Source organism: Canis lupus, chromosome 2 (assembly GCF_003254725.2).
Source record: "Canis lupus dingo isolate Sandy chromosome 2, ASM325472v2, whole genome shotgun sequence".
NCBI lineage: Eukaryota > Metazoa > Chordata > Mammalia > Carnivora > Canidae > Canis > Canis lupus.
The window spans coordinates 72,706,328-72,718,966 of NC_064244.1; the positions used below are offsets into that span (position 1 = coordinate 72,706,328).

At 52.6% G+C, this 12,639-nt stretch overlaps 1 protein-coding gene across 4 annotated transcripts in view; it reads right to left on the minus strand.

Moving 5' to 3' along the window:
- Positions 1-12,639, minus strand: part of MAN1C1 (mannosidase alpha class 1C member 1) — a 148,439-nt gene that overhangs the window by 17,249 nt on the left and 118,551 nt on the right. For all 4 annotated transcript variants that reach the window (XM_025448364.3, XM_025448363.3, XM_025448361.3 and 1 more), the window contains exons 6-8: positions 12,018-12,144; positions 8,587-8,680; positions 3,468-3,583 (exon numbers count right to left, since the gene is read on the minus strand). In XM_025448364.3, the coding sequence (XP_025304149.1) occupies positions 3,468-3,583; positions 8,587-8,680; positions 12,018-12,144 (337 nt within the window). The remainder of the gene's footprint in view (positions 1-3,467; positions 3,584-8,586; positions 8,681-12,017; positions 12,145-12,639) is intronic.

A 12,639-nucleotide genomic window follows, 5' to 3' on the forward strand; every position in this document is an offset into this window, starting at 1 on the left:
CTCTGCTCTGCGCAGGGCCCAGGCTCCTAGGCAGAGCTCGGTCCATGAGGGTGTGGAGGAGGGGTGGCAGGCTAGTCTAGGGTGCAGAGATCTGGTTCAGTCACCCTTTGTCGACACCTGGGGGAGAGTCCATGAAGCCTCATGTGGTAGCACAGAAACTGCCCCTTCAAGACTGGCACCCATAGGTTATTTCCATTTTGAGTTAACCCCAAGCAAAGTAATCATGGTAAAGAGGAAATGACCATCTCTCTGTGAGGATAAACTGAGATAAGCAGATAGGTACAAAGATTTAAAAAAACAAGGCTTTCTAAAACTCTAAGCAACACACAAGATGGCACAGGCTGGCCACTGACTGGTTAGGTTTAAATGGTACAGGAGGCAAGCAGAACTGAGGGAGAATACAGAGAACTGGGCTTGAATCCCAGCTCTGCAATGTGAGAGTTGGGTGATTCTGGGCAAATTATTTCACTTTTCTGAAGACTCCCTCTCCTCATCTGTAAAATGGGAATAACTCCTGGGATAGCCGTGAGGTTTTATTCAAAGACTCTGGCATCCTTTGCTTCCTGGAGAGGATCCCATCTGTCCACTCCCCAGAGGGATTTCAGGCAAGCCAGGTTCCTTTGCAGGTGGCAGGAGCACTGGATCTGGAGTTAGTCAGATCTGTGTTTGCACCCTGGCTGCCATGTGACCTCAGGTTCTCACCTTTAAGATGGGGCTAAGTAAGACAAGGCAGTCTGTACACTTGGCCTGGAGGAGGCCACAGTGACAGATGCTTTCCCGTAGCCCTCAGGGCTGTGCCTGGTCAGCTTGTCTGAATCATCCTCACCCACTCTCTGCTGGACAGCAACTAACCCCCTGGGGCAGCTTTCAAGGCTGTTTCTTGGGCCCCTGCCCAGAGGTTCTGATGTATCCTTGTTAGGGTGCAGCCTGAGCAATGGGATTTTACAGCTCCTCCCAGTGATTTTTAACGTGTGGACAAGGTTGAGAATTACCAGAATATTCTTCAAAGCTCTAAACTTGCCAGAGGCCCAGTCTTTACCCAGGGTCAGAGACACTCCAGGCTATTCGCTGGGGATATCAAATGAGGGGAGCAAAGCCAAGTTCTCTCCTGTTCAATCAAGTAGTTTCCATAAAGCTTCCAGTTTGCTTAAATAATTCATGGCCATTTCTTCCCTTGAAGCCTCAACCACTGTGTGCCCTGAGGGCAAGGAACCAGGCTGCCTGCTAACTTCATGTTTACCCTGCAAGGAATGGCAGAAAGTGCAGAAAGGCCTTTCCAGGCAGCATATCCCATGCAGGCAGAACACTGATCCTCTGACAGCAGACACTGGCTGTGGTCTAAGCTCAGCCAAAGCCGAAGCCGGGGCTAAGACTCAGACTGAGATAGGACTAGAGTCCCAGCAGCTGTTTCATGACCAAGGTCCTGGTGCTGGAGAGCTAGGTGGGGAAAACTCATCCCCACGTCCACAGTTTAAAAGGTCCATGGCTGTGGAGGCCTGTTTCAATGTGCTTCCCTTGGGCATGACCATTCCCGGCCAGATTCATGCAGTCAGAGGGTAGAGTTCATTCATTCATCTATCCATACCCATACCCATCCATCCTGTCCATCCTTCCACCTACCTATCTACCTATCTACTCATCTATCCCTCTACCTACCTCCCCATCCATCCTTCCACCCACATCCACCCATCTATCCATCTACCATATCCACCCACCTGTCCATCCTTCTATCTACTCATCCATCCTCTACCTACCTACCTATCCATCCTTCCACTCACACATCCACCTACGCATCCCTCTATAACATCCACCCATCCACTTATCCATCTATCCTTTCACCTATCCATCCTTTCACCTGCCTATCTACCTATCCGCCCATCTATCCTCCACCTACCTACCCATCCATCCTTCTACCCACATATCCACCCACCCATCTCTCTATGCAACCACCCATCCATCCACCCACTGATCCACCCATCCACTCATCCATCCATCCATCCACTCACCTACCCATCCATTCATCTATCCATCCACCCACCTATCCCTTCAGCAATTGTATGTTCATTTGTTCACAAAATATTGTATACTTCCTATGTAGTAAGCACAGTTTTAGGAGTGAGGCAGACAGGGTGAATGACTAGACAAGCTCCTTGCTTCTCAATAACTCACATTCTTTTTGGGGAAGGCAGACAATGAACAAGTAAACAAGTGCATATGAAGGCGAAGAAGAGTAAGTCTATAGTATGTGACAGAGAGAGACTGTGAAAGGCCAGTTTCCGTGGCATTTGGCTTGACCAACAAATGGGACCCACCATTTGAATGCTATTCTAAGTAGAGAGGACAGCAAGTACAAAAGCCCTGAGGTGGGAATGAATCTGGTATGTCTGAGGAAGACTGGGGACCAGAGCTGAAAGTAAAGGGGAAAGAGTTCAAGGTGATTGGTAGGTCTCCATCAGGTGGGCAAAGGTGAGGAGTCTAGCTTATTCTAAGTATGATGGGGAGCCGTGAGGTAGGAACATGAATTTCCAGTTCTTCTGACTGCTGTGTGGAGGAAGAACCAATGTAAAAGGCGATGGGAGCAAGAAGTCAGGTTTAGGGGGCACATGACCTCAGACCATGGTGGTAGCAGAGCAGATACAAACTGTTTGACTTACTTTATGGGGAAACTGAGGCTAAGAGCCTACCCAGTGCCCTTTCCTTAGTTGGGCTCAGAAGTATCTACTGAAGGGCTGCTGGGATTCCATAGCCCCCTTTTCCATAGCTTGGGCCAACCAACTTCTTCTTCCATCCTAAAGTCCCCCTTTCTTTGGAGAGACTCATCTCAGCCTACCATCCTTTGTTCAGTTCACACCCTGGATACAGACCAGCAGTGGTGAGGGACAGTGAGGGGACACGGGGACAGGGTTAGAAGATCTGGATCTGGCTCCAGCTCTGTGCTGTGTGGCTTTGAGCAAGTGCCTTCCCCTCTCTGGGCCTTGGTTTCCATCCACATAAAGAGAAGGAGCAGAACTGGATGCTCCGCTGAGGGAGGCCCCTCCCCACCTGGACATGCCAATTACATCACCTCTGGTTCTGCAGGAAGATGGCTGAGGGTCTTGCTTTGGCAGCCTCATCTGTGGGCTCCCAGGCCAGTGTCTGGCTGTGTTCTGGGCTCTGACACACTCACGGAAGCCCAGACACCACGATTTCTGAATCAGACTGCTTCCTGTGAGACCTCGGACAAATGGCTTTACCTCCTTGAGTGTGGGTTTTGCATCTGTAAAACGAGGATGCTAACACGGCCCTAATTTCAAGGCATTTGAGAAGAGTCACAAGCTGGGTGTGCAAAGCACCTGGCTGGGGAGGAGACCACCTTGTTTTTCTGGCCAGCTCACCACAGGGGAGGGGTGGGAAGCCCTTGGCACTCAGGGATCTGTGCCCGATGGTGAATGACCAACCGCCCATGAAGAATGAGATGCCTGTCTTACCTCCAAGGCTTCGTAGTACATCTCTTTAGCTTCCACATCTGTCTTGGCTGACATCAACCAGGATTTGATCAAATATTCATAAAAACTGTCCCCAAGTCCTCCAACTGAGACGTGGTCTGTGAGGAGAGAGGACAGGAGCATTATTTCCAACTGCTGAGGCTGCTATGAGGGCCTCACCAAGGGGACACCCGGGTGGCGAGTCTCGTCCACTGGCCTCAATGGTCCCCCAGGGCCATGTGTGGGTGGGGAGCAAGCCTCTGACCAGCAGCCTTTGAGCCCTGAAGGAACAGGGGTAGAAAGGAAGACCCAGCCTGAGACTTGGGGAACCCAGGGCCATCCTGAGCACGATCATCTGGCACACAGGCGCACGGGCTCACTCGGGTGTATAAATCACGTCGCTTTTGCAGGCCAAGGACGGCAGGGCCTCTGGTTATTAACTGTAAATGAGTTGCATTTCTTTAAAAAGATAATCTGGTGGCAGGGAGTTCAGAGATTTTTATTACCCGGTGACAAACATGGTAATTAATGCCAGGCAGGTTCATAAAAGGCCACGGAAAGGAGGAACGAGAGTCTTAATTTAGTCAGAATACAAAGCCACTTGGAAACACTGAGCTTCAGTTGAGCAGATTGGGATAAATGGAGTTTCCCAGGGGTGGGGGGAGGGAAGACTTGGGTCTGAGGAGCCCCTCTTTGCCCCGGTGGCATCTACCTCAAGTTGCCCTCTGAGCAGGACTGGCTGACTCCACCCAGGGCTATCCTGGGAGAAAGATGGGTCAACCAGGAACACTGAACCAGTGAAGCAAGACACAGAAAACGCTCCACTCACATGCTTTAAAAATTAACAACAGCGAAATGTAAAGGCATTTAATAGATAAAACCAAGAGCAAACTTCAGTTCCCCGTTAAGATATGCTTCAGCAGGAGACAGGAAGGAAAATGGGGAGGCAGATTCAGGTGGGGTGGGGGTGATGGGGAGGGTATTTCCAGCTCCTCTGGAGAAAGTGGGGAGAGGAAAAGAGGAGGAGGGAAGGTGGATGGGGGGTGGAGGGAAGAGAGAAAGGAAAAGAATCCATCAAAAGCTATCATTTCTCCAGAGTCTACTGTGGGCCAGGAGCTTTACTGTACTACCTATAACAATCTCCCAAGAACCCTGCCAGGTAAGCACTGCCAACCCCTTTCCTGGGTGGGAAAACCCTGGGGGAGCCTACATAGTTCCTCCAAGGCCACCAAGGTGGCGGAGCCCTCGCTTTCTGCAGCTTTACAGGCAACCAGAGCATGGAAACACGCTTCTTCTATGCCCAGAGATAGAGAGGATGAGTGTGAAGAGAAAGGGACCAAAACTCAGAGGGTAAAGACAGGTGGGGACCAGGAAAGAGGGCTGAGAGGAATACCCAGAGTACACCAGCCTTCCTGGCTCCCTCCAGCCCCATAAACAAATCATGTCCCCGCAAGGGTCAGGATTTGCAAAAACTGGAACAGATCAGGGAAATCCTGAGCCTTGGGGAGGAATGGGAGGGGGGTCAGTGTGGGCTGGACCTTACTGCGTGAAGAGGGACTCACTAGCACAGCACATCCCTGACCACCCTTGGCTACACGGAGGCTACAGCTTGGGACACACCACCAAGGGAGGCTCAGGGGCAGGCTTGGCCCAGCATGTTGACGGAACAGAAGGTCTGTGCCGAGCAGGGGTTGGGGGAAGCTGGAAGTCAAACCAGGTCAGCCTCTGTGTAGGGCCTTTCCACAGCTCCCAGCCCACAGAAGAGGCACAAAGGCACACAGCCAGAGGCACTGTCCTCTCCATACTCTTCCAGGCCTGCCTCCTGTCACTGCTCCCCCCACCACTCGACACTCCTAGCCCCCTGGCTCCCCACATTATCTCTCCCCTGTGGTGACCCCTCCACCAGGAATACCCCTTCCCCTCCTTGCATGGCTACCACTTCCTCACTGCTACCCCAGCTCAGGCATCTTTCCAGAAAGGCTTTTCTGTGTTCTCAGAAACCTGCTCACAGTCCTTCCCTACAGGGTGACCCCAAGGAGTGAGATAAGGCCCTGTGGTGCCTCATGTGGGGAGTGCTCCGTGGTAGCCCATCCTTCCATTGCTGGGTAGTGTGCTTTGCCCCTGGCAGCTCCCCAAATTGTGTGATAAGTCTCTACTTCTGAGTCCACCTCCCCCACCAGGCTGTGGGCTCTTTATGAGGAGGGGCCACATAAGATTCACATTTTACGCCTGGTGACTATATGGCATAGGATGGACATCCAGTAAGTCCTGAATGAAAGAAAGGAAGGTCGGTTTGAGCTGTGCTGGGAAGGACCTCGAATGCCAAGCCACAGAGTTTGGACTTCATCATGTAATTGTAGTGTGGCTGAGGGCACCAAGGGGCAGGTATGTGCAGCATTGGGGAGCCAGGCCCCCAGGGGTTCCATAGGGGTTTGAGACATGGTATCTCCTTTGGGATATATGCAAAGTGTCCCAGGGGCCTCGATCAAAGTGAACAAGTCTCATTTGGAGGTCCCACTGCTTTCTAGCTAGTGTATGTCCCTGGTGTCCAACTCCAGCGCTGCATGGTACATGGAGAGCCCAGAGTGGGACTCGGAAGACCCAGATCTGCCATGAGATTAGGAGAAGCCATTTTCACCTCTGGGCCTCCATCTTTTGGTCGATAAAATGCAAAAGAAGAACGTGAATTGGTGTCCACGAGCCTGAGCAGAGATGGGCCTTGCTGCTTCCTGAGCACGTCAATACTGTCGTCACACTTGGCAGCAAGAGGTGGTCACCATACAAGCTGGGGAGCTGGCCGGTAGGAAAGGAGCATGAACCAGATGGAGGTTGCCACGCTGGGGCTGACAGGCAGCTCACACTGCTGTCCCCACTGGGGAGACCCTGGACTTGCTGCGCCCTCCTGCTGAGCAAAGTGTGGGATTCAGACAGCTGACCAGGCAGACAGGCCACTCCGGGCCCAAGCTGAAGGGCAGGCAGCTCTCTGAGCTCTAACTGGCTCTGCGAGGACGGATCTTGTCTGCACTTGGTGCCAACAGGAGTCTGCTAGACTCGTCCTGGCTGTGAAGTCCTAGTGCCCTGCCGCCAGCCTGCCCACCCCCCACCCCCCCAGGGTTATCCTGCAGCTCAGCTTCCAGCAGGAGTGGGGAGAAGCCAGAGCAGGGCCTGGAACTAGGACACAGCTCCAACTCCTCCTCCCCAAGCTGCAGTTTCTGTGGTTATCCATGGGCTACCCAGAGGATTCAAGGAGAGAAACGAAGGCGAGCACACTTAGCTTACGCAAGTTGGAAATGTAATCGTCTGTTGGAAAAATACACAATTACCAAAAAACCTGGGTGAAATCACAGAGAGCCTGAGATGAGTAGGGCTGCCAGAGCCAGGGGGGAAGGCAGGCGGGCGCCCGGATAAGCTGGGCCCTCTAGACTTCCCTCTGTTCTTCAGCAGGCCTCAGATTCATATTTTACTAACATGAAACAATTTTCTGTATGTGACCAACTTTGCCCAGCCCGGCAACTCCTGGCGCCGCCTGCAAGTTATGCTTCTCGGCAGGGGAATCCCTGGAATTTCCCCAGGTAGCTGTTCAGACCGGGGAACCATGCCTTCTCCCTCTCGGTGGGCTTCTGCTGAGCTGTCCTGGAGCAGCTCAGGCCAGCAGTGGGTAGTTTAGCTCTTTACCCAGTCAGGCCTTGCAAATAGAACCAGTAACGGTTATTGAACTGTCTTCCTGTGGTCATAATCTGTAATTCAAACCTTCATTTCCTCCCTGCACTTTTGGATTTGGCAATGTGTTTTGGTTAAAAATATTTTGTATTTCTCTAAGTGGTTTTTGCAGGAGGCCACTTGGGGGGTGAGGTCATCATTGGGGAAGATTCCTGGGTCACATTTTCTGGGCCTTCTGGACCTGCAATCACAGAGGCCCAGGGTTGCAAGAATGAGGCCTCTGCAGTTTCTCCCCTGTGTCCCCGCAGGCTGGCCAGACCTCCGGGCCCTGCCTGCATACTTTTACTGATGGCCACCCGTTACCTTTTGGCACAACACATATCATCTCTGGAAGATGGAACTAAAGTCCGTTTCCTGCAGCTTCTATTTTCCCACATTCCTCCATGGTGCACAAAACAGATATCACAAGCTCTTCTCCCATTTGCAGGAGATGAAACCAAGGCTCAGAGAAAGTGAATTTCCCGCAGCCATGCAGTAATTAGTTTCAAGTACTTTGCTCCTGAGCCCTTGCTGATGTTGTAACAACTAGGGCTGGAGGCAGTGGAAAGGGAGTGGGGTCCTTGTTTCAGCAAAAGTAGTGGGGGTGGGGGGTGGGGATGGGGGCTCTCTGGGAAGCCTCTAAAGGCAGGGCCCAAGGAACTTGTCACCACCAATTTGTGCTGTGACCGCATGATCAGGAGCAATCTTGGTGGAGGAGCAATCCCAGGGTCGTGGGAGGAGCAATCCCAGGGTCGTGGGAGGCTTTTCAACACCCTCCAGGCTGCACATCCCCCCAAACCCCATTCTGTTTCGGTGGGTAGAGCTGGGGGCTGTAAATGAGGCTCCATGGCTGACCCTCACCCATCTGGTTGAGGCACAAGCTTCTGAACAGAGTACAGCAGGAATCCCAGGACCAGTCCTGGTAGGTGTAAGATACAGCAGTAAATTCATGATTTTTGTACTGCTATATAGTCAGGCTGTGCTTATTAAAAAAAAAAAAAAAGGATTAAAATTGGAGGTGGAGCACCAGGTTGGGGGCTGGGAGAGGATGCACAGTCTTTCTTGGGGCCACTTCTGGAGTAGGCAGATGGTTCTATGTGCAACGCCTCCACAAGTTTGGGGGTGACCAGAGAGACTTCAGTGGTGCCCTAAGAGATGGAAGCCTGGAGATGCGGAGTGTGCAGGGGATGCAGAGGGCGGGTGGCTGCCACCACACATGTCACACAATAGCACACACAACACAATGACAGTGAAGGCTCGCTCCCCACAATGCCTGGCAGGATGGGTGGTGCCCTGGGGCATGGGGCAGATGCCTCACTGGCCTGCGGCTCTGATAAACGTGTCCCTCCTCACTCGGCCAGGTGCCTGGCACGGGAGGCTGGTGGCAATCAGGCTGGCTGGGGGGTAGCATCTCTATACTCACGTTGCATCCAGTTCCCGCTCACTGGGCTGAGGAAGTTGGGGTAGAGGCCGAAGGGCTTGTTGATCTTCCTGAGGACCTTTCGGATGTTCCTGACCTGCCAAGAAATGGACACCAGATGCACCTTCACTTTCTGGAAGAAGCCAGCGACTCTCAGCCACCGCCAATGGAGGTAGTGTGTTTGGATCCAAGAGGAAACCACTTAGACGAGGCAGGAGGGAGAGCTGCATTACCAACAGCAGGCCCTGGCCTGGAGGTGGCATGAGAGGCATGGGACATGGCTGGACACGGCCTTCCGTGGGAATGGGGCAGGGTTGCTGGCCACCACCTCTGCACTGACCACTCTGTCTGGGGACCTGCTAGGCCCCCATGTCCCTCTTGCTTCAGCCCTTCCTCACTGTGCATTGCTTTGGGGGATGGACCTTTTCTGAGGGTGTTGGTTCCTATAAGCAACAGTAGCTCATTTGTAATTGCTTGGTCAAACTGCCAGGGGACACCTGGGTGGCTCAGTGGTTGAGCATCTGCCTTTGGCTCAAGGCATGATCCTGCAGTCCCAGGATCGAGTCCCACATCCGGTTTCCTGCATGGAGCCTGCTTCTCCCTCTGCCTCTCTGCCCCTCTCTCCCTGTCTCTGTGTCTCTCATGCATAAATAAATAAAATCTTTAAAAAAAAAAACAACAGGTCAGAAATGGTCAATACTGGCAATTTCATAGGGTTCAGCCTTGGAATATTTTATTGTATTGGACACCTTTGGAACCATTCCAGAGGAAAGGCCTGGGCTCCTCGACACCCCCTGCCCTCATACGCACCTCAGGGTGTTAACAACAACAGTAACAGTTGTTAACTTTTCTCGGACCTCCCAAGCCAGACCCATTACATACATCACCTCCGACCCTTAGAACAACCCATGTGGTATTATCTCTGTGTAACAGGTGACAAACCCGAATCTCAGAGTTTCAGCGGCTTGCCCCTGGTCATGCAGCTCATAAGCACCAGAGCCAAGACATGAGATAGGTCTTGGCTGACTACACAGAGTAGCCCTTGTGTCCAACACAGGTCAGACAGGGCAGGGACCTCACAGTAACACATAGCAGAGGCTGCCCCGGCTGGAGCAAGAAGATGCTAGATTTGCAACCTTTGAGGCTACAAAGGACGAGAAGCGGGAAGGCATTTTATCCCTTGGGGTCTGCTCTCTGGCAGTACATGAAATCCTTCCAGCACAGAATCCACCAGAACAGAGAGGCCCTCGGGGATGGTACTATATCATGCTTGTAGATTTATCTACAAGGCTAGAGGCAGGGAGAGCAGCCTTTTTAGCTGTCAGACCTTTCTTTCCAGGGGACAGCACTTTGCTTTACCACATGAGATTTCATATCCATTTATGTTAACAGAGTCCATTATAGGGGACAGGAATGTGCTTGTACCTGAGTTATTCTCGACTATCCTGGTGGTGAGCAGTGAAGCAGGCTAAATTAGCTCCCCTGGAGGGTACGGGTGCTTCTAGAATTTGGGCCAATTTGTTGACTGCCAATAATCACCTCTGTGGGAGGCATGACTGGGGGATGAAAATAGCCGGAGAATGTAAATGCAGAGACACACTGAGAGAAAGACAGGCAGATGGACTTGAGGGGAAAAGCCTGAAGCCTGCTATACTAATCTCGTCTTGAAGAACGTGGGCTTCAGAGTCAGAGAGTCCTGGGCTTGAATCCTCACTTTATCACTTACCAGCTGGATGACCCAGGACAGAGTCTCAGTTTCCTCCTCTGTAAAATGTGGATAAGAGGAAGACCCACCTCAGGGTTTGGAGGGATGGTTAGAGATACAATGCATAGCAGGTGCTCAGGCAGGGGTAGCTACTTTGTCCAGACTAGCCAGGGACTAGAGGAGCTCCCTGTCCCACTCCATGTCAGCCAGTCACAACCTTCCCAGAGGAGTTTGACTCAAGAGCATGGGGGCGGGAGGGCTTGGAGGAAATAAGACCTATCAGGAAAAGGGACTGAACTTATTCCACAAACTTTCAAGGTGGGGTGTCACAGGATGCCAGAGTCCTCCCCGTACAAGGGAAAGCTTCTGAAGGCAGGTCTGACATGACAGCCTATTTAAGGGGGGTAGAGAACCCCAACACAGAGAAGTGATCAAGGGACTGAAGAGCTCTTCTTGAGCTTCCCAAGAATGCTCAGGGGGATTCCCACACTGAATAAGCAGTGCTCTTGGGATACCTTGGTGGCTCAGAGGTTTGGCACCTGCCTTGGGCCCAGGGCGTGATCCTGGGGTCCTGGGATCAAGTCCCACACCAGGGTCCCTGCATGCTTCTCCCTCTGCCTGTGTCTCTGCCTCTCTCTCTCTGCGTCTCTTGTGAATAAATAAATAAATTAATTAATTAAAAAAAAAAGCAGTGCTCTTAAATCTGGCATCAAAAAGCGTATGGGTGCTTGTTATAAATGCAGATTCCCGGGCCTGGGCACAGCCCAGAGGTAAGTTTCCTAAAGGCACACTTTGAGGTTGGCTGGTGGACACAAGACTGGGAGCTGCTGGGTGGAGGTGTGAATCTTCCGGCTCCCTGGGCACCCCACGAGTCTAACGTTCAGAAAACGTTTGGGCTTTGGGAACGGGAGGCCTACAAAGGGTTCTTCTAAGAGGGAGGATTTCATCTCCCTAGGCAGGACTCAGGAAGGAACACTTGCTGATGGAGCCTGGGCGCCATCTGAGAGGGGTGTGTGTACCCTTCCCTTCCTTGGGTTTCGGGTTAGACCCTGGGAGACAGCTCCAGACAGTGGGACTGCCAAGGGCTGTAATGTGGAGGAGCTGCTTCTTCTGAAGGGCTTCACAGAGGTGCAGAGCGGGCAGCGTTCAGGCTGGCGGACAGCCTGGATGCTAGCTCTCGGCACCCCTCGCGGCCTTAGCCAGCTCCGTAACAATGAGGAAGGACAGACGTGTGCCTCTGCTGTAGAGTGAAATCGCTTTGCCAGCCTGCTGACAACATGAGCTAGGCGGGCATCTGGAAGGAAAAGGCAGCCGATCTCACATGAAAAAGTTAACTGTCTCTGGAAAGGGGACTTTTGCACCTGGTGGCCAATTCCTGCCAATACGAGCTAGCTGGTGCCTGGATTTCGGTTCTTGCACTCTCTCCAGATTTCACATATGCGTGGTTGCCACTGAGCTGACACCCGCCGGTGAAAACCTCCGAAAACCTCTCGCTGGCAGTCTCATCTCCTCCCTGCCCTGGTAGGACCCCGATTATTCCCTGTGCTCACCTTCCTTGCCACCTGGCTTCAGGCACTCTCAGGGCTTCCACAAGCAGCTACTGGCTGTATCAGTGGTGGCTGGAGGCCCCCCTCTGCTGATGGGGGACCCCACTTCCCCCCCTGGCGCTCTCAGTGGGCAGAAGAGGGAGGAGCTGTTTGGGGGTGGGGGATTCAGGGAGAGCACTTGCCTTTTCTGCGAAGACCTGGTTGCCAGAGAGCTCGGTGAGGTGTAAGAACTCCAAGTGCAGGGATCCAAACTCAGCCAGGATGCTGCTGCTCCCTGCCATGGCCCAGCCCCAGCTCCTGTTGGAGCCACTGTGGAAAGACAAAAGCACCCCATCACCTGCCTGCTGGGGGGGCTGCTTAGTGGGGGGAGCACACACTATAACGTGCCAGGCCCTGTCCTGGGAGCTGTGGCTTCTGATCTCCCTTACTCCTCCCTGTTAATAGGGAGGCAGCACTGCTAATAGCCCCATTTTGCTGATGAGGACACTGAGGGCAGTGAAGTGACTTGCTGAGGGTGACTTAAACCCAGGCCTGTCCACCCACACTATTCTTTGTTTCTATCACCAAGCAGCCCCTGTGAGATGTGTGGACTCAAGGATGACGGCAGAGCTGCCTTGGTGACCAAGACCCAGCACTCAAGTTAGGCTAAATTTACAGGGAATATCACCAACGCACAGGGACCTCAAAGACCCCACAGAACACTTTCTGCTTCACAGTCAATGGTGCTGCGTGTGGAGGGTAAACTGCTGTGGGGGGTCCGAATGGAGGCAGATGAAAGGTGGGGACCCCACCTGGCCTTTCCCT